This window comes from Apium graveolens, chromosome 4 (assembly GCF_009905375.1).
Source record: "Apium graveolens cultivar Ventura chromosome 4, ASM990537v1, whole genome shotgun sequence".
In the NCBI taxonomy this organism is placed as follows: domain Eukaryota; kingdom Viridiplantae; phylum Streptophyta; class Magnoliopsida; order Apiales; family Apiaceae; genus Apium; species Apium graveolens.
Window position 1 is genome coordinate 285,171,891 of NC_133650.1, and position 21,591 is coordinate 285,193,481.

General features: G+C 33.2%; 1 protein-coding gene across 1 annotated transcript; it reads left to right on the forward strand.

The window, feature by feature from the left end:
• Window positions 1-754: 754 nt before the first annotated feature.
• On the forward strand, window positions 755-1,297 carry LOC141719772 (uncharacterized). Its single transcript, XM_074522143.1, has one exon. The coding sequence runs from the start codon at window positions 755-757 to the stop codon at window positions 1,295-1,297; it is 543 nt and encodes a 180-aa protein (XP_074378244.1).
• Window positions 1,298-21,591: the final 20,294 nt, after the last annotated feature.

Sequence of the window (21,591 nt, forward strand, 5' to 3'; positions counted from 1 at the left end):
AAAGTAAATTATAAAACAGAAAATACGCATGCATGTAACAATATATATATACATATAATTTGTCTGTCATCTTTCATATTAAATTATTAGATTTAGACTATAACAAAAATAAACCCATGACAATATAATAAATATCGAAATTTCATATTTAAAAGAATAATTAAATAAAAAAGATCATTAATATTACAAAATATTATCATTTTAAGATACCGATCATATAACTAATTTAACACTAACTGATTTACTATAAACATGTAGATATATCTTATATTTTAGAAAAATAATAATTATTAAAGAATTTTCCCGTGTAAGTGGTAAAGAGCTAGTATATACTAATGTAGTTTATAAAATATCGGGGGAGTTAACAACTTAACATTATCCTATCTCAGCTATTTGCTCCGTAATTTCCTATCCCCAAGACTTTCAAGTTAGGCGGTTTGACCGGCATTTAACTTTTACAACTGAATAATCACCACTTTAAAAACATGCTAATATAAGATTAAGCAATAAACTTTCAAGTTTCACCACTTGGGCTTTAATTACCAGATGAATAACAATAAGAAAGTTCTCTGATCCTTCTCCTTCCTCATGCTATAAATTGTTTCCTTTCTCATTCTTCCTGTCCAGAGTCAATAAACTTACCTTCTATCTCACATTGAATTCCACAACAATCTTTGATAAAACAGTTATCGATAAATTTCGAGAAAAATTAATGAGAACAAGCAACCAGAAGAAGCTGATAAAGATCATCACAATGCCTATTAGGTTTTTGAAAAAAAGTAAAGATATGTATGTAAAGAGCATGATGGATGTTGCTCAAAAACCTCAATATGGGAGCAGCAACATGATGGGGTCAGTTAAAACGGCACAAACAGTCTCCTCAGGCTTGCCAAAGAGCTTAAGTACAAGCATTATCTCCACAAGGTCCTCTACTTTGGAAACTGATCAAGATTTAAGAGATCTCATTAGAGCTAATTCTGCTAGCAGTAAAATGGGATCTTTAGATGTAGATTTATATTTGAAACAACTCGTGAAGGAGGAGCAAATGAAGAAGCTTAAAGAGTTGATGGAAAGGAATAATTTAAGTAAAGCAAAGTCATTGAAAGGGGGAGTGCCGAGAAGCTGTAGTGTTGCAATGGGAAGGATTGATGAAGATAAGGCTTATAAATTCGATGAAGACGTGGTAGAGGAGTTGAGTACTAGTACACTCAGTGGTACAAGAAAGTCTCAAGGGTTGTATCCAAGAAGTACAAGCAGTGGTTTTAGGAAAACAACTAGACCTGCCGGTGTTTTTTAATTTTTGTAATTAATATGTTTAAATTTGTTCCGTTGAATTCCTCCACAGAAATAGATAATATCATTTTACTGCTACCTTTGTCCCAAAATATAGGTAATTAGTCTACTTCCCTCTCCCAAAATAAATTCAAACTTAAAATCCCCTTAATTGTTTCAAACATAAATGTGCTTTACGAAAAATACAACTAAAAAACTTTATATAATTTAAACAGACAACTATATATATAATAGCAACTGGGTTTTTATTTTGTAATACAAACACAAAACTACTGCATCTTTACTTTTTAACACGCTACAACCTTTCTTTGTTCTAACAGAGAGCTTCAGCTCGTTTTCTCAATTTTCTTTCACTCGGTGTTTTCTAACCGGATGATTTTATGCGATACATATAATACATATAAGCAACCTTATTTATAGGCGTAAAAAACTTATACTTACATCATTCCTTACATCACTGTATTATTTGTTACCACTAGCCTACAACTATTGACCCACTTTTATTTCAACCGTGTACTAGCTATTTTCACCTAGTAAATACCAACCGCATACATGCATGTGCCTTCTTTTCAACCATTTCTTACTTCCGATGTATATAGCCTACCATATTTTCAGGTTTTAAACATATAAGTCTTCACTTCTTTAATAGCTAACCTACAATCTATACACACATGTTGCAAGTAACCCCCTGTTTAGCTTCCCAGACTACCACGTTCCAATTTCATTTATTATCACACGATTTTGACCGTCACCTTGCATGAATACTGGCAACCCATGGTTTAAACTTTACCTTTCAAGTCTTTTATTCATACTAGAGTTCGAGTTTGTATTTATTACACTCCCCCTCAAACCCGATTTTGCATTCCGAGTTTTTTTTCATTTTGTAAAACACGTCCGACTTTAACGGCTTCGTGAAAATATCTGCTAAATTTTCTTCCGTCCTGCAACGTATCAACTCCACAATTTTGTTGTTAACCCGTTCTCGAATAAAATTATATTTAATGTTGATGTGCTTGCTTCGACTGTGTGATACTTGATTTTTCGCAAGTGAAATAGCAGATTTGTTATCCACGAAAATAGTAACCGGTTCTTCCCTTGCAGGAATTAACTCGCCCAATATGTAGCCTAACCGCATAGCCTGACATGCGCATGCTGCTGCTGCCATGTATTCCGCCTCACATGTTGAGAGGGCAACTATCTGCTGCTTTTTTGATGACCACGAAAATACTGCGGATCTGATATGAAAAGCATATCCCGAAGTGCTTTTCCCGTCATCTAAGTCACCGCCATAATCACTGTCTGAGTAGTCAACTAATTTCGAATCTTGAGAATGCGTGTAAAATAAGTCATGATCTAGCGTACCTTTTATATACCTCAAAATTCTTTTAGCTATCATGAAGTGATTTTGCTTCGGCTTCTACATGTAACTACTAACCAATCCAACTGCATATATAATATCGGGACGAGTGAAAGTTAGGTATCTTAGACTTCCAACCAAACTTTTAAACAACGTCAGATTTACCTACTCTCTCGTTAAATCAACTCGGAGCTTTATGCTTGCTTCTGCTGGCGTGCTCACTGGCTTGCATTCTTCCATTTTGAACTTCTTTAAAATCTGCTCCACATATTTTTTTAAGACATAAAAATCCCGTTTTTGTTTTGCTTCATCTCGACTCCAAGAAAGTATGACATTTGACCAATATCTGTCATCTCAAATTCGTTAGTCATAACTTTCTTAAAATCATTGAATATATCAAGGTTATTTCCGATAAAGATCATGTCATCCACAAATAAGCAAATAATCCTAATATCTCCTTCTGAATTTGTTTTCGTGTGGAGAGCATGCTCGTATGGACTCTTCACAATACCATTAAGTATTCATCAACCCTTGTATTCCATGCTCGCGGAGCTTGCTTAAAACCATATAAGGCTTTATTCAGTCTGTAGACTTTATTTTCCCGGCCTTTATGAATATATCCGGGAGGTTGCTCAGTATAGACTTCTTCGAGATATCCATTCAGAAATGCTGACTTGACATCCATCTGAAAAATCATCCGCTGGTTCTGAGTTACGATTGTTGTAAGAAGTCTTATGGTATCAACTCTTGTAACTGGAGCGAATACCTCATCATAGTCAATGCCATATCTCTACTTGTAGCCTTTAGCCACCAACTTTGCCTTGTATTTTTCCACTTCACCGTCCTGATTTGTCTTGGTCTTGTAGACCTATTTGACACCAATTTATTTGTGACTTTCTGGAAGATTTGTGAGCTCCCAAGTATCATTCTTCTTAATTGTGCCAAATTCTTTATCCATGGCTTTGTTCCATTTGCTTTTTTCAGAAGTTTCCTCAAATGTAACTGGATCACATTCAGCCATCAAACAAAATAAAGAATAATCAAAGGATGTTTGTACCAGACATGTTACTTCATAGATATTATCCAGACTTCACAATTTTCTCGGTGCTCCCCCTGAACTACTGCTTTCTCCCATTGATGAAATCGATATATGAGTTTGTTGATTCAGACTTTGTGGAGGAGTTGGATCATCATCTCTGTCATCTTCACTGTTGGGGTCGTCACCGTCGTCATTATCATCATTAAAAAATAAAGCAACAACTTTTCTTTCTTCCTCGCTTCATCTCCATTAATCTGATTCATCGAATTTAACATCACGAGAAATGATTAAATTCTTTGTCAGTGGATTATAGAGTCTGTAAGCCTTGCTCCTTTTGTCATATCCAGTAAAGATGTATTTTTCTCCTTTATCATCCAGCTTGTTCATTTTCTGATCAAGAACATGGGCATAAGCAATACACCCAAAAAATTCGAGATTTCCAATCTGATGGTTTGCTTCCACTCTATGCTTCATTTGGAGTTTTGTTTCTGATATTTTTTTGGACAGCGATTTAACAAATAAACTGCACATAAAATGGCTTCAGCCGAAAATGTTCTTGGCAAATGCTTTGCTTTCACCATGCTTCTTGCCATATCAAGAATTGTGCGATTCTTTCTTTCTGCAACGCCATTTTATTGAGGAGTATAAGTCGTTGTCAACTGATGATTGATGCCATGTGCCCTGCAAAAAATTCTAAACAAGTTTGAAGTATACTCGCCTCCTCTGTCTGATCTGAGTATCTTCAGATACTAGCCACCTTGCTTTTTTAACAATGCTTTGAACTCTTTAAATTTATCAAGAGCCTTTAATTTTTCTTTTAATAAGTACACCAAACTTTTTCTGCTGAAATCATCAATAAATGTTAGGTAATACCTGTTAGTCCCTAACAATGCAACAAGAATTACAGAAGGGGGTTGAATGGAATTCTTGAAACTTTTTATGACTTATAAAATGTTCTAACTTAAGATATATATATATGACAGTGTTTTGATTTGCAAAGTGCGGAATAACAAGTTAAATATGAATCAAAACACAAAGTAATAAAAATACAAGTCTTTAAAACTTTCCGGTGGATTAAAATGTATCCACCAGATATATATATATATATATATATATATATATATCAAGAGAACTATGTGAAGCTTGAATAGCTCACAGCTTCTTACAAATAAGAACAACTAAACTTACAGAAAAATGCTAAGGATACAACTTACAATTGTATCTCTGAGAAAATATTTGCTTAGTCTTTTTGTTGTTCTAATTGCTACTCTTGGTTTATATATCACCAAGATTACCCAATAATAAGACAAGATAATAAAACAAAACCTATCAAGTCTAATACTATGCTACTTCATTACTCTATTCTAGCATCTTTGAATATCTTCATAATAGCATAGAAATGGCAATGCTTATTTGTTCTCAAAAATCCAGTTGAATAGGCTTCCACATTCCTTTTGCATACACTCGACGCATGTGACTGTGTTGTCACTGTCAACAGATGTTTGAATTGATTATCCGTCGGGTACATGATCATCCGTCGGGTTGCCTTGTTGATCATCCGTCGAGTAGCATTGTTGATTATCCGTCGGGTAGCTATTTGGCACTTGACTTCATTTCATTTATGCAGAATTACAAGACATCATCTATGTACAATTAATCAACTTATTCTGTATATTTAATTAAAGTCAACATGACTTATATTCTACTACAGAATCTATACAAAGGTGTTTGCAGAAATGTGCTACATGACTTATTGTTACATAAGCTACTCACTCGATGAATGTTAAATCATCATCCGTCGGGACTGTATTGAGTCATCCGTCGGGACTATATTTGCTTATCCGTCGAGTGCTACAAAATACACTAAGTTGAATCTACTAAGGTGTTTTGTTAATGAAATCATCAAGTTCACAACATATTCCCAACAATACATGTTACCACCAAGAGATGCAACATCAAATGGACCAGCAATATTTGTGTGAAGTATCTCCAACAACCACCTAGATCTCCATGATTTTCCAACGAAGAACTTTGTCGGTGTTGTTTCCCCTTGACACAAGCTTTACACAAATTTTCCGGTTTGTTGATTTCTGGAAAACCGTTCACCATCTTTGTCTTTAACAAAAATTTTAAACCAGAAAATCCAAGATGACCATACCTTAAATGCCATAACCACGAGTCATTTTTTATGACCGATTTTAAGAACTTCTGCACCTTCGTCTGCATATTAAGTGTGAATAGGTGATTCTTTGACATCTCCATATCTGCAATTAAATCTTGAACCTGATTTTTGATAATGAGAGAATTATCCTGCATCTGAATATTATATATTTTCTCTATAAGTTGTCCAAGACTGATGATATTACTTTTCAAAGAAGGTATATAATAAACATCATTTATGTACATTTTCTCACCATTCTTTGACACAATCGTAATTGTACCTTTCCCTTTGACCGGAATCTTTGAAGAGTCACCAAAAGTAACTTCTCCGCTGATAGTCTTATCTATCTTTGTAAATAAATATTTATGACTAGTCATGTAATTTTTGGCCCCTGAGTTAAGATACCAAACATTCTTCTTGCTTTTCTCTTCTCCTTTGTAAGTGAGGAACATAGCAGTGCCACCATCTTTATCTTCTTTTGTTGCAGCAAAATGACTCCTTTCTTCTACTTTTGGTGTTCTACACTCGTAACTGAAGTGACCAAATTTATTATAATTATAACATTGAAATTGAGATTTGTCACTTTGTTGAAATATACCTTTTCCCCGGCCTCTAAAATTTTGACCACGACCAGATTATTGATAACCTTTAGAATTCTGGCCTCTGTTGAAAGACTATCTTCCATGTCCTCATCCACCCCGGTAGCCACCTCTAAATCCACCCCTGCCACGTGCAAAACTAATACTTCTAGAATTGTCACTAATGGACACCTTACTTTGCAACGCCTTTCTCAAATGGTTTACATCGTCATACTGGTTCATTCGTTGCTCATGGACTTGAAGAGAACCTACGAACTCATCAATCGAAATTATGGACAAGTCTTTTCATTCCTCGATAGAAGTAAAAACATAATCAAATTTTCTTGTCAACGAGTGGAGCAATTTTTCCATGACCCAAAGATCATCAAGACTTTCACCGTATTTTTTCATTTAATTTGTTACCATTTTCAAACGCGTAACATATTCGCCAATATTTTCTAAACCTTTTATTTTCATATTTTCGAACTCGCCACGAAGAACTTGGAGCCACACCATTTTTAATTTCTCGACACCCGGGAATTATTTCTGCAGAATCTCCCTCACGTCTTTCGCCATTTTTTCATCTGATATTTTTTCAAAGGTGGATTCATCGACACCTTAAAAAATTTTGTATAACACCTTTTTATCTTTTTCCGGGACTTCTATAACACTATCTTCTCGGTATTTGAAATGGCGACTTCAGCGGCTGCATCTGTGGGCTCGTCATACCCGCTTTCAACAATATCCCGATTGTCGTAAGAACTGATTAACACATTCATTTGAATACTATAGTTCCCGTAATTTGTACCCATCATGTGGCGCCCTCCAAACTCGAGTCAGAAGTTTGGGGTTCACAACACACACACACAATATATAAACCTGCTTATGACAATAATAATAATATATGCAGTAACCCTACTTACCTTCATCCACAGATCGCAACAGGTTAAAGTATGCACACAAGCCACAACTTACTTATATTACAAACTATCCAAATCCCATCTACTTAAACTTACATCTGAATATTAAATATTCTTACAAACTTTCAAACTTAAACTATTACAAAAGTCTTCAGCTAGCTTATTCTGCTCGACCTGGAATCCTAGATCGTATACTTGATTGGGGATCCTCGCTACCAACAGGTTCCTTCTTAACTGGAAAAGAACATAAACAAAATCGTACGAATGAGCTAACTAGCTCAGCAAGTCACAGTGACAATAATGAGATTAAACAATGATCAAGTGAAATGATTTAGGTTATCAAGTTTCTTTATAAGCAATGATTAGAATTGGATATTCAATATTTTTATTTTAAAAACAAAGTTTAGGTTGCTGATCAGTCACGCACTAACCGTGAGCAAGGCACACAGCTCTGCTCTATATACTGGATCCAAGGCACAAATTGGCCTAACATGACTACCAATCTGGTCTGACCACGAATCTGGTCCACATTTATAACACAATCCAATTATATAACAATAACGGAATAAAAAAGTAAATCAATAAACAAAATTATAAACAACATTGGTCTTCAAACATAAGGTGGTTTGCAATCACCAAGATGATACAACAAGGTAAGTACAAAGATTTGCTATCAGCCGGTAAAAGAATCAAATAATAGAAGAATCAAGGTCTCGTGGTTATAAGGATTAGTCTTCTGATATACAAGGTAAGAAGGTTTATATGTTAAAAAATTCCAGTTCAGTGATTGGTATTTAGTTCGTATGTATTTGTGGAGAAGTATCATATGTCTGTGGTTCGTATCTGGGTATTCAACAATCAGTGGTTCACAAAGAATCGGGCTTACGGTTCAAAGATCAATAACTGGAATCAGAGTTTAGGGTTTAACACTTCAAAGCACTTGCAATATAAAACATAACATATCTTGAGAAGGTTCGAAATACTTGCAATATATCACAAGAAGGTTTGAGAATACTTGCCTTATCTCGACTTGCTAACGCTTCACTTGCTCTCGTTCACCGACTTCTAATCAATGACTATCTACTTCCCTTTTCTACGCTTCGCTTTCTCTGCTCAGACATCACAAGTATCTATCAATACTCTTTCTTACTTTATTTTATTCGTTATAAGCTTCTATCTACCCTTCGTTTCACCCAAATCCGACTTACGGATTGAAAGTTATGATAAAAACAGTTAAACAATGCACATATACGCATATCGTACATCAGATCACATATAGCACATAGCACATAGCACGTAAGATATTTGATAAAAATACTCTTCAAAGAAGATTCGGGGTTAAAATAATTGTTCAGATATTTAATAAGAAATTTTAAACATTTTTCGGAATTAAAACGAGTCGTTGGGTCATTTATAAAAAATTAATAGGGTTCCGAATCTGACTTTAAAATCATTTTATAATAATTATCGAGTCTTTAAAATAATTTAAAATAATTTTTTAAAGCTCAAAACTCTCTATCGAATTTTTAAATTAAAATAAATAATTAAATCTAATTAAATAATCAAATAAAATTAATTAATAATCAATTAAATCAATTAATATTTGAATTATTTGACCAATTAACTAATTAATTATAAACTAAAATTAATTAATTAATTATTTAATTCATATTTATTTTTGAATTAAAAATAATTTTTGGAATAAAAATAATGATTTTTGGAAATTTTAATAATTAAAAACAAATTTTTGAAATTAAAATAAATAGAAAATATGATTTTTAAATAATTTTAAAACAGGAATCCTATTTTTGTAATTTTCTGAAACTACATGGACCTAACTGTATCGTTTTCAAAACTATAGGGACTAAACTGCAAATTATACAGGGCTTCGCCGGAAAAAGTCGGGCTTCGCCAGAGAACACGTTCCCGGAATCCTCACACCACCATCTCCTCCAGATCACATCTCTAGAACACCAGGAATTTATTTATGCAATCAAAACAACCTAATAACCCCTGAGTTGGATGGAAACACTCGAAGAAAACTCGCCGGACGGCAAGTTCTTCGTGGCTCCGACTAGATTGATTCCGGTATCGTTTCTAGATGAGACCACCATCAATCGATTCCTTTTTTCAAGCTCTACACATCCATACCAATCAATCAATCTAATAATCCCTAGATCAAAAACCCCCAATTTTCAATTGAAAACATTCATAAGAATTATGAACCATAATTTCTTAATTCGAAGATTAAACTCAATTTTGAACATGTTATTGAACTCCAACTGACTATTATGACATACCAAAATGATCAGAATCAAATTATCTACAACATGCAATCATCAAATCATACAAACAACATCAAACTCAAAAATTCATAATTAAATCCAAAATAATTCAAAAATAAATAAAAATATAGAAAATTACCAGTTGATTCTGCACTTGTATGGCTTACAGATTCTGAAAGTACTTTTCAATACCTTCAATTTGGTTACTTGAATTTCAAAATCGGATATCGATAACTCCTTGAAATTTAGGTTTGATTACGAAGAACACTATTAATTTAGGGTTTTTCTCTGAAAATTTAAATATATAAATGCTTGCAAATGATTATTCGTACAAAATTAAATACGGTAAGGGCTATTTATATTTACGGAATATTGGTACCCCGTTGGATCATATCAGATATAAAATATAATGTTTATTTGATAAAACAGATCCAAATCGGTACCGGTTTTTGGATAATTATCCAAAACTAAGCATTTTGTAAATACAGACTTGGTCTCATTGCTTTGGTTACACGAAGTATGAGAAGATAATATAATAGTTTAATTAAAATATCAAGTTTCTCGAAAATACGGGTTTTATCGATTTACCGAAACGAAGATTGTATCAAAATTTTACGCCGGAACCCGCACACGGAAAACCGTACTCCGGATTGAAAAAGTCAAAACATGGAAAATGCTCGGAATATTCCCATTAGGTCAAAAAGGAGTTTTCCCGAGACTTCCGGGTTGTAAAAACGTAAAAACGATTGAAGTCGGTTGGTTCCCGATTATACAAAATAGTTCATAATTATTCGGGAAAATAATTTATTAAATCCATAAGTCCTTTATAAAATCATATAACAACATAAAAATTATTAAAAAAATACTACAATTGTCTATACTTTATTGTGGACATATAAAAGTTAAAATACTCAAATATTATCACATTTAAACATCCAAACACAGATACCACTTAACAGATAATTCACCAAAAATTCATATAATAAACACATAATATTTATTTATTGATAAAAATAATTACACGATATATCCCAGATATTACACATCAATTTCAAAATATTTGGTTGCACCATCGTTGCCATTTTTCACGAACGAAACCTTAGCTCTGATGCTACTTGTTGAAAACGTGAAGGGGCTTTACGAAAAATATTACTAATTTTTTTATATAATTTAAACCCTCAACTATATATATAATAGCAACTGTGTTTTTATTTTGTAATACAAACACAAAACTACAGCTTCTTAACTTTCTAACAGGCTAGAGCCTTTCTTTGTTCTAACAGAGAGCTGAAGCTCTTTCTCTCAATTTTCTTTCACTCAGTGTTTTCTAACTGGATGATTTTATGCAATACATATGGGCAGCCTTATTTATAGGCATAAAAAAACTTATACTTACATCATTCCTTACATCACTGTATTATTCGTTACGAGCTAGCCTACAACTATTGACCAACTTTTATTTCCACCATGTACTAGCTATTTTAAATAACAACTGCATACATGCATGTGCCTTCTTTTCAACCATTCCTTGCTTTCGATGTATGTAGCCTACCATATTTTCACTCTTTAAACATATAAGTCTTCACTTCTTTGATATCCAACCTACAATATATATACACATGTTGCAAGTAACCCTCTGTTTAGCTTCCTAGACTGCCACATTCCAATTTCATTTATTATCACATTGTTTTGACCGTTACCTTGCATAAATACCGGCAACTCGTAATTTAAACTCCGCCTTGCAAGTCTTTTATTCATACTAGATTTCAGGTTTGTATTTATAACATGAAGATAGTAATCTAACTGGAAATTCTTTCACACCCAGAATGCCATCTCATTATAGTTGACATTTTGCGCATCATCTTCAATTTCTGCAACATCATTAGCAGTTGTAACTGTAGACAAAACCGGAGAAAGTGGAAATGTGTTCACCAAAGACTCTAGACCAGACATCCATTTCATCAAGAGCTTCTTTATCTCTCAAACTTCAGAATGCATTTCATCCATTTTATGGAACAGAACAACACAATCCAAATGAATCTTTTATAAAAGATCAATAATTTATCTTTGTTTCTTCCAAGGTAGTGAATCAAAATGTCCTCTTACCCCAATCTTGTTACAATCATTGAATCAAAAAATCATGAACTTTTTATTACAATCTTTAAATTAGATACACACCATTATAACAATTTGAGTAATCTACAAGTATCTACTATCTATAGATTGGTTCTCAGTTTATTGTATCTACATTTTATCTACTGAGAGAGAGAGAGAGAATGAGAGAGATGAACTCAGCATTTTAGAATGTTAGAGAGTAAGATTACAAGAATGAGCTATTGGCCTATATGTAGCAATTGATTAGCTATCATTATGAGCTGTCAGATTTTGTTATTTTGTAACTAACTCATGGCTTTAATCTTGTGTTCTGCTCTCCTTTATTTTTCCTCTGGTGCACTATCAGTTTCCTTATTATCTTCTGCACTAGTAATTCTATCAACCTCCCTCAAATTGGAATGGAAATTTGTCCTGCCAAGTTTGTAAAGCAATTCTTTAAACTTGATTGATGGTACCTTGCAAACACATCTGCAATTTGAGACTCTGTTGGAAGATATATGATATGTAATAACCCTTCTAAAACCATATCTCTAGTAAAATGGATGTCTATCTCTATATGCTTGGTATGCTTGTGGTGAACTGGATTTTTTAGCAATATATATTACACTTTGATTGTCACATTGAAGAGTCACTGGTTTAAGTTGATTTACTCATAATTCTTCTAACAACCTGACCATCCAAGCTACTTCAGCAACTGTAGCAGACATTTCCCTATACTCAACTTCAGATGAACTTTTAGATACAATATTTTGCTTCTTTGACTTCCAACTAAAAGGTGAATTATCTAGCAATAAATGTATCCAAAAATTTATCTTCTTGTAGTAAGACAAGATCCCCAATATGGATCGGAATAAGCTTGCAAGGTTAACTGCTCATTTCCCTTTAATATAGTTCTTTATCCCACGATTGAGGCTACATACTTTAAAACATGGATCAAAGCTCTATAATGTGGTTCTCTTGGCTACTGAAAATATTGACTTAGATGCTGTAATGTAAAGGCCAAATATGGTCTTGTATAAGTCAAAAAATTTAACTTGCCAATGAGGCATCTGTATAAGCTAGAGTCTTTAAAAATGTCTTCTTTGTCTGCCTTCAGTTTGATATTCGAGGGAAGAGGTGTAACAACTGTCTTAAACTCATCAATCCCATCATCTTTAATAAATTCTCTTGTTGATTTACTTTGAGTGAGAGTTATACCTTGCTCAACACAACCTACCTCAATTACCAACAACCCAAGATCTTTGATACTGAATATATGTCATCTAAGTGTTTCTTGAGAGCATAAATTTTATCTGCATCATCTCTAGTCATTATAATGTCATCCACATATACTGCTAAGATGGTAACTTTACCAACATTATGTTTAAGAAATAATGAATAGTCCTTTTTAGACTACTTAAATCCTTGATGCGACAATGCCCCCACCAACTTGGAAAACCATTGTCTAGAAGCTTATTTCAAACCATAAAGGTGTTTGACAAGTTTACAAACTTTGTTAAAAGGATTAGGCAGACCAACTGGTACTTGCATATAAACTTTTCAATTAAATCATAATGAAGAAAAGCATTGTTCACGTCCAATTGATGAACTTTTCAACCTTTATAAGATGCAACTGAAAGTAAGCACCTGATGGTGTCCATTCAAACAACTGGGAAAAAAGTTTCTAAATAATCAGTTCCCCATTTCTAATTATACCCTTTGACCACCAACCTTGCTTTGTACCTGTCTATACTACCATCAGCTCTAAGTTTGATTTTGAAGACCCATTTACATCCAATGGGTTCATATTTAAAGGCAAATAACTGTCCTTTAACCGTCCTTCACAAAATTCTAATGCATTATCAGTTCTGATTCCTTTAATAGAAGTATTAAACTCATTTTCAACATAAGTAGAAAAATCTTGAAATATATGCACAACATCATTCAGATGTACCAACAAATGAATCCAAGTCATCCTTGAAAATCATCCACTAGAGTAAGGAAATGTTTACAACCTTTATGAGTAGCAGTTTGAAATGGACCCCAAGTATTCATATGAACAAGCTCAAATGGCATTAATGTTCTACTACTACCAGTAGGAAAGCCTTGACTGCTTAGCACTAGGACAAATCTGACTGATAATATCCAATGTACATTTATTTGCTTCAAACACGTTAGAAATATGAGATATCATCTTGACAAGAAGATGTCATAATCTAAGATGGCATAACTTGGTCTTGATAATATATGATTTAGTAATTTATGATCCTCTACACTTTTTTGATATATGACAAGAGCTTGATCTAGTTCCTTCATTCATGTAGTACAAACCATCCTTGTAACTACCAAGAAGTTGTGGTTTCATTAAAGAACTCTGAGTGAAGCAAACATTATTAGTGAAAACCATATGACAATTAATATCCTAACAATCATTGGGAATAGAAGCCAAAATTAAACTTGAATTTTGGTACAAACAAAACATCTTTTAGAACTATATATGAGGTTAATTTGACAGTCCCACTATGTGACACCCTATCTTTAATTTCATTTGGTATAGTGACGAAATTATTAGAATCGGTAATGACATCATAATGTGAGAAAAGTGACAAATCATGACACAAATGATCTGTTGCCCCACTGTCAATTATCCAATTTGATCCAGAAGAAGATACAAAATAAAATTTACCTGCAACATGTGCTGATTTTCCAATGTTCTCATCTTTAGTTGATTCAATCTGGCAATCCTTTCCAAGTTACTGTAAGAGTTTTTAGTATTTTGATGGAGTGAATGGCATTGTAATATCAGTACTTCTAGTGTTCTGATCATCATCTTAATTTATACTACAACAGCTTTCCTCAAACCCTATGGATAACCATGGATTTTGTAACATCTTTCAATAGTATGCCCTAAAATTTTGCAATGTTCACAGTAGTAAGAATTTCTGTTTCTAGAATCATTTGTCCCACTTAAACCAGTTCTGAAACTTGGTGGTGTGTAAATCCTGTTCTTATCCTGATAATTCCTCTCCTGAAAATTCCTTCTGTTGACATCAAATGCCATTGATTCATTAGAAGTGCCAGAAGATGAACCTAAATATAGTTTCTTATGGCTCTCTTCTTACATAATAAGAATATAAGAATGAGATATAGTAGGCCAGGGTTTCATCAGAAGTATACTGCTTCTAATAATCTCAAATCCATCTCCCAATTTCTTCAAAAACTCAATCAACCTCATATCTTTCTGTGATTTTGTCAACTTCTAAGTAATTTGACAAGCACAATTGGTGCAAGAGTAAGGTGAAATGGGATCTATAGCATCTATCTTATCCCAGAGCATCATAATCTTTATAAAATAGCCAGATAAATATCTTGACCCTGTTTTATATTATGAAGTGACTGCTGCAAAGCAAACATCATAGTTCCCGAGGCTTGACCATACCTTTCCTCAAGATTCAACCATATTTCTCTTACAAATGTGAAATATAGAACACTTCTAGCAATAGTTGGATCAAAAACTCATAATAACCATGAAATCATCATTGAATTGCACCTTTCCCATGCCTTATAAGCACCGTTAGTAGTAACAGGTTTTGCTATGGTTTCATCTGTAAAACCTTGTTTATTTTTAGCAGAAAGACTTTACATCATTGATGTTTTCCAATCAGAATAACTATTTTCATCAAATTTTAGATTCACAAGATTCATTCTAAGATGATCGGAAGGATGAATATAATACAATGAAGTAGGATCTTGAGAAGGATCTACAACTTGTGTTGCTTGAGTTGCCATTTTATGATGGTTTTTATAAATAGATTTCGATATGAACTTTGATTAAGAACATAACATGTGTTCGGTAATACTCCCAAATAAGAATTTGGTAACGAAATATGTTGTGCAAGACATGCCTTTACATAATAAGACTAAGTCACTTTGACAATCCCAAGATTTAGTTGACTTGTAATTTTATGTATTTTGTAATGATGTTTCTTGAGTCTGTAAAATTATTAATTAGACTAGAATGAAGTATTTTTCAGTAAACAACCAAATATATATGAATAAATTTTTGGAAGAAGATCAAGTCTGATCATGCCTCAGAATAAAGATAAACTGCTTGGTGAAGAATAATATTGTGGGTTGAATAATGTTATAAGTCAAATGTCAAGAAGTCACATACCAAGTTACATCGATAAGTCTATCGAGAAGTTAGATAAGCTTGTAGAGAAATTATTACACTTGTAAAGATGTCACTCTACTTGTAGAGAAATCTTTATACTTGTACAGATGTCACTCTACTTGTAGAGAAGTCATTATACTTGTAGAGAAGTCATTATACCTGTACAGAAGTCATTCTACTTGTAGAGAAGTCAAAAATATATGTAGGGAAGTGGAGATATCGACAAGTCAAAAGTATATGTAGAGAAGTGGAGATATTGACAAGTCAAAACTGCATGTAGAGAAACAGAGATCTTGATAAGTCAAAACTGCATGTAGAGAATTGGAGATATCGACAAGTCAAACCGCATATAGGGAACTGGAGATGTCGACAAGTCAAACTACATGTAGAGAACTAGAGATATCGACAAGTCATAACTTTTGTAGAGAAGTAGAGATTTCGATAAGTCATTCTACATGTCAAATGAGACATCTCTATACAGTAATGAAGATCTCGATAACAACTCAAACATAATGCAACCAACTTGAAGATTCAAGATTATCAGTCAACAAACCGTTTTATCGCTGAATTGGAAAGTCTAAGAATGCAGCTTGAGGAGTGCAAGATGAAGGGCCAAGATAAACTGGATAAAGGAGGGTCACAGTCCTAGAAGATTATGTGCAGATTTTCCGTACTTAAAATGGATATAGGCAAAAAGACTTTAGAAAAGATGTTAGTCTATTTTAGTGCAAGTTTTGTAAAATGTGCATGTTGATTTATAAAGCATGTCAGGGGTCCTTAGTTCAGGTGTAACAAAACAGATCTAGAAATCTTGTATTCTTTCAAGAGAAGTAGTTGTGTTCTTATTATTCAAGAACAAAGATTGTAGCACAACTAATTTGATCTTAATATAAATCAAGTAAGTTTTGATAATTGTGTTTATGTTTTTACAATTATTTGATTATCACTATAAATATTTAGTTTGTTGAGTTCAAGTAGCCAAACATCTTTAACTTGATTATCTTAAAAACATTCAAACATAGTTTTTATGTAAGTCAAATCAAGAAAACACATTCACCCCCCTCTGTGTGCATTTTATATCTAATAAGTGGTATCAAAGAAAAATCTGAAAGTAAACATATTAGATCTTAGAAGTATGAATGCACAAAAACTTAGCAGTATCAAGATCCTTGTCTTTGACAAAGTGAACTACACTCTATGGAAAAAGAAGATGATATTTTTCATCAGGATGGCTCATCCACTATATATTGAAATTCTCAAGCATGGACCCTTCATTCCTATGGTAAGGGTACTTGAAGAAACTAAAGGTGATATAGTCATTCCTAGTCACTATACTCTTAAAGATCGATCTATATACACTGAGCCAAAAAATAAGAAAGTTTCACTTGACAATAGCTTGCAACTCATTCTAATTGAATCTCTTGATAATGTCATGTATAACAACATTATCAACGGTGAGTTAGCCGAGCAGATCTGGGAGAAGATAGAGATTCTGTGTGAAGGGGATGAAGAAGTGAGGTCAAACTAGAGAAGAATTTTGATCTTACAATATGAGGGTTTCATGGCTAAACCTAAAGAAAGAAATACTGAGATTTTTAAAAGGTTCAACAAATTTATAAATGACTTGCAGCTGCATGACAAGTTCTATAAAGCTGGGGAGGTCAACCTAAAATTCTTGGTCACTCTTCCTGACTATTTGGAACAAAAGATCTCTGTAATAAGAGAAGGGATAGATCTAGGGAGAATAACTTTGAAGATTTTATATGGTATTCTTAAAACCTATGAGCTTGAGATGATGCAGAGAAAATCATTAAAATTGAGTCAAGGAAATGTTGTGGATGTTTTAAGTGCCTTGATAACTAATGATAAGAAAATAATTGAAGATGAAACTGAATCTTAGACTCAAGTTGTACAACCTGTTGAGCAGAAGATCAAGGAACCTCAAAAGTAAGTCATTCTGGAAGTAGGAGAAGAAGAGTTTTATACTGTTGAGAAATTGGATGAAATGGACCAATCCATGGCTTACTTGGCAAGAAAATTTTCAAATTTAAGATTCAAGAAGCCAAGATCTTTCAAAGATAAAGGTCAAACATCCTATAATAACAACTGAAAGGGAAAAACTCAGACAAGTGCAACTGGAAAAGGTGGCTATAAATCATGATCTGTGGACAGACTTAAGATTAGGTGCTTTAAGTGTGATGAGCTTGGCCATTTTTCCACAGAATGCAGAAAACCAAAAAGGGTAAAGAAAGATAAGGCATACTTGGAGCTTGAGGCTAAGTATGAAGCATATCTGAAGAAACAACAATGAAAAGCTTATATTACTGAGGGAAAAAGTTTGGGAAGACATAGATGATGAAAATGACAATGAAGAATATGGAAACTATGCTCTCATGGCCTTGGAGGAAGGAGAACCATCTACATCAAAGTCTGAGGTACCTATCCTAACCACCATTGATTTGAATATCTCGCAATATAAGGAAACGGTTGAAAAGATGAGTATTAAAATGTTTCACATTCACACAAGCATGGTGGCGGCAACTGAGGAAATGAATATACTATCAAAAGTGAATGAAAAATTGGAAATTGAGAAATAAGAACTAGAGCTGCAGCTTGTGAGCCTAGAGTAGGTTAGGCAAAAAAATGAATATCTTAAAAATAAGCTAAAATGTGCAGAGGAAATAGAGGTTGTACTGAGAGAGAAAATTGAGAAAAATGAACTTAAACTTAAGTCATTTAAAAATGCTTCTCATCTAGTTGGCCAATATCATGAAAAGAACAAACCCTGTGCTAACATAGCAATTGGTCTGGACTATGAGTCTGGTTCATCTAAAAAGAAAAGTTAAGTTGACAAAGGCAAAGAAAGTGTGAACAAGGAAGTTACTGTTGTGCTTCAAAAAGTAAATATACCCTTGTTCAAAGCATGTGAGGTGAATTTCAGTGAAGAGGAGCTCATCATCAAGCAGGAGATTGCAGATGAAGATGACGGAAAGAAAAATGTCAAATCAACTGTCAACACTGAAAGTTAGAAAAAGTCTGAGACTAGTCCAGTCACCAAGACACCGGAAACTAAAACAAGAATTGAAAGCATGGTAGAGAAAAAGAAGAACATAAATAGAAAGATAGGAGGCGACAAAAACAACAATTATGCTTATGTTGCAGATGCCCCTAGAAAAGCAATGTCAAAGATATGGCTCAATAAATCACATAACTCATCTTTGTAAAAATATTGTTAGTGATCCCAAGTATGGGACATGCAAGTACAATGAAGCTCAATCAGATGACCCCTACTCTTTTTGTGACAAGTTTGATTGTATTCCATGCAACATGAATGTTATGACTGAAGGGTTTCGAGCACATAAACGCAACGAAAACAGTAATTAAAAATGTGAAAAATCATAATTTTTGAAACCCACCGCAGGATCCATGCGAAAAATACATATTTAATTCGTAGATCAGATTATTTACCTTAAGAAGCTTTATAAATTGGTTGACTAATAGAGATCCAAAGCTTGTTAAATCACCACATATCCCGCTCTCGCGACCTACGCTCTATCGGTATCCACACGAATGCTTGGACGCAAGGATTGAATGTGTACTAGCATAAACTCGTTTCTTCTTGCTCTCTCCATCTTCTCCCTTGGTGGCTAGGATTTTAGTAAAAGTCTTGCATACAAAATCAGCCACACAAGAGATATTATATAGAGAGTATAATAAGAATTATAACTCTTAACTAATTAGGAGTTATTATTAATTCGAAATTTCTATTTGTATAATAATTAAGTCACACTTAATTATTTAACAAATGAATTTCATAATTAATATTAGTAAATTCGAATATCAATATTTATTTAATTAATTAAGTCATACTTAATTAATATTATAAATAATTCGAATTACTTAATATAATTTAAATCCAATTTAAATTAAATAATCCTTCAAGTATTCTTTGTGGGTGACCCTACAGGTTATTATTACGCTGGCAGTGAATTTTAAATCTAATTTAAAATCGTAAACAATGAGCGGCCTCTAATAATACATCATTGCTACCCAAGTAATAGTAATTCAATCAGTGATCGACTTAACCTTTCGTGAATAATGTACAATGTAATATAATCCCTTTAACCAAATATTATAGATTAAACTAGAGGCGTGTAATGTGTCATCCTCATCATAGTTTAATCCAAGTTTCCTTGATCAATGAGTAGACTATCATATAAATCAACATTTTAGCGTGGCCACTCATTTCATAGTCTAGCTCACACAAGAGGCCAATAATATCACTCATAAAATAGGATGTTAAATCCCATCTAGATCATTCATATTTCTCATACGATTCATAATATACCCAATGTCCACTTTTATCATTACCCGGTCAAGGATAACTTTTAACAGAATCAATGAGATGTGATCATCAGTCAACAAACACACCAGTCTTAATGCATTATTATTGTCCCCTAATAATAATACTCGACCAGGGACCTTTAGGAATATTGATACTATTCTCATAATCTCATTTCTAAGACATGTACTTAAAGATATAAAATTGCATATCATATTCCAAGGATCTTTATTAATCTAACATTTATATCGCAGTAAATTAAGAATTAATAAATTATAAAGGGAATAATTGATAGAACATAAACACTAATAATCCAAATGTCTTAAACTAAAACATCATAGTGTTGTCTCTAGGGCACAAACACTAACAATCTCTCACTTGCACTAGAGACAATCACCCATGTATCTAATAATCATGGAACTAGTATGACAATCGTGCTTCTGTTGTGACAAAGCCTTAGTCAGTGGGTCTGCAACACTATCATTACTATGCACTTTACATTTATATCTCCTTGATCATTAATCTCATTAACAAGGTGATATTGCTTAAGGACATGCCTAAATAGTCTTCTTGGCCGTTTTAAAAGTATCAATATATTCGGCTTCCATTATAGAATCATCAATGTTCTTACTGTGAACCATTCCAGCTAACATAACTTATATTTAGATAAAACACAAACTAGACATAGACACATAATCACCCTTGTCTCTCCATAAATTAAATTAAGAAACTAGTATTAGTGTAACCCTTTGCAACCAGTTCCCTATCTTCTCCATACACCAAAAATAAATCTTTAGTCCTCTTTAAGTACTTAAGAATATTCTTGAAAATTATCCAGTGACCCTCACCTGGATTAGACTGGTATCTGCTCGTTATACTCAAAGCATACGAAATATCAGGATAAATACATATCATTGTACACTTTATAGATCCAATTGCTAAAGCATATGAAGCTTTCTCAAATGGCCCTTATCATCTAATGATTTAGGTGGCAATTATCTTTTGAGATCACTATCCCATGAGACATCGAAACATATCCTTTCTTTATCTCCTGCATCCTAAAATGATGCAATATTTTATCAATGTATGTACTCTGACTAGGTCGATTAATCTTTTTAATCTATCTCTATAGATATTGATCCCTAATATATAGGTAGTGTAACGCCCCCAAATCTGGTGTCAGAGGATTTGGTCGTCACTATGAAATCTCAATCCAAAATAACCTGTTAAATCAATAATTAAATGCCAACGGAAGATATTAAGAATCTATGACCCCAAACCAATCCAAGATCTTTTAAGGTTACAGTTCTAGAAACAAGATATCCAAATTCCATAAATAATTTTTCAC

Coding starts and splice junctions, on each gene's coding strand:
- LOC141719772 (XM_074522143.1), top strand. CDS start 755: ATGCCTATTAGGTTTTTGAAAAAAAGTAAAGATATGTATGTAAAGAGC.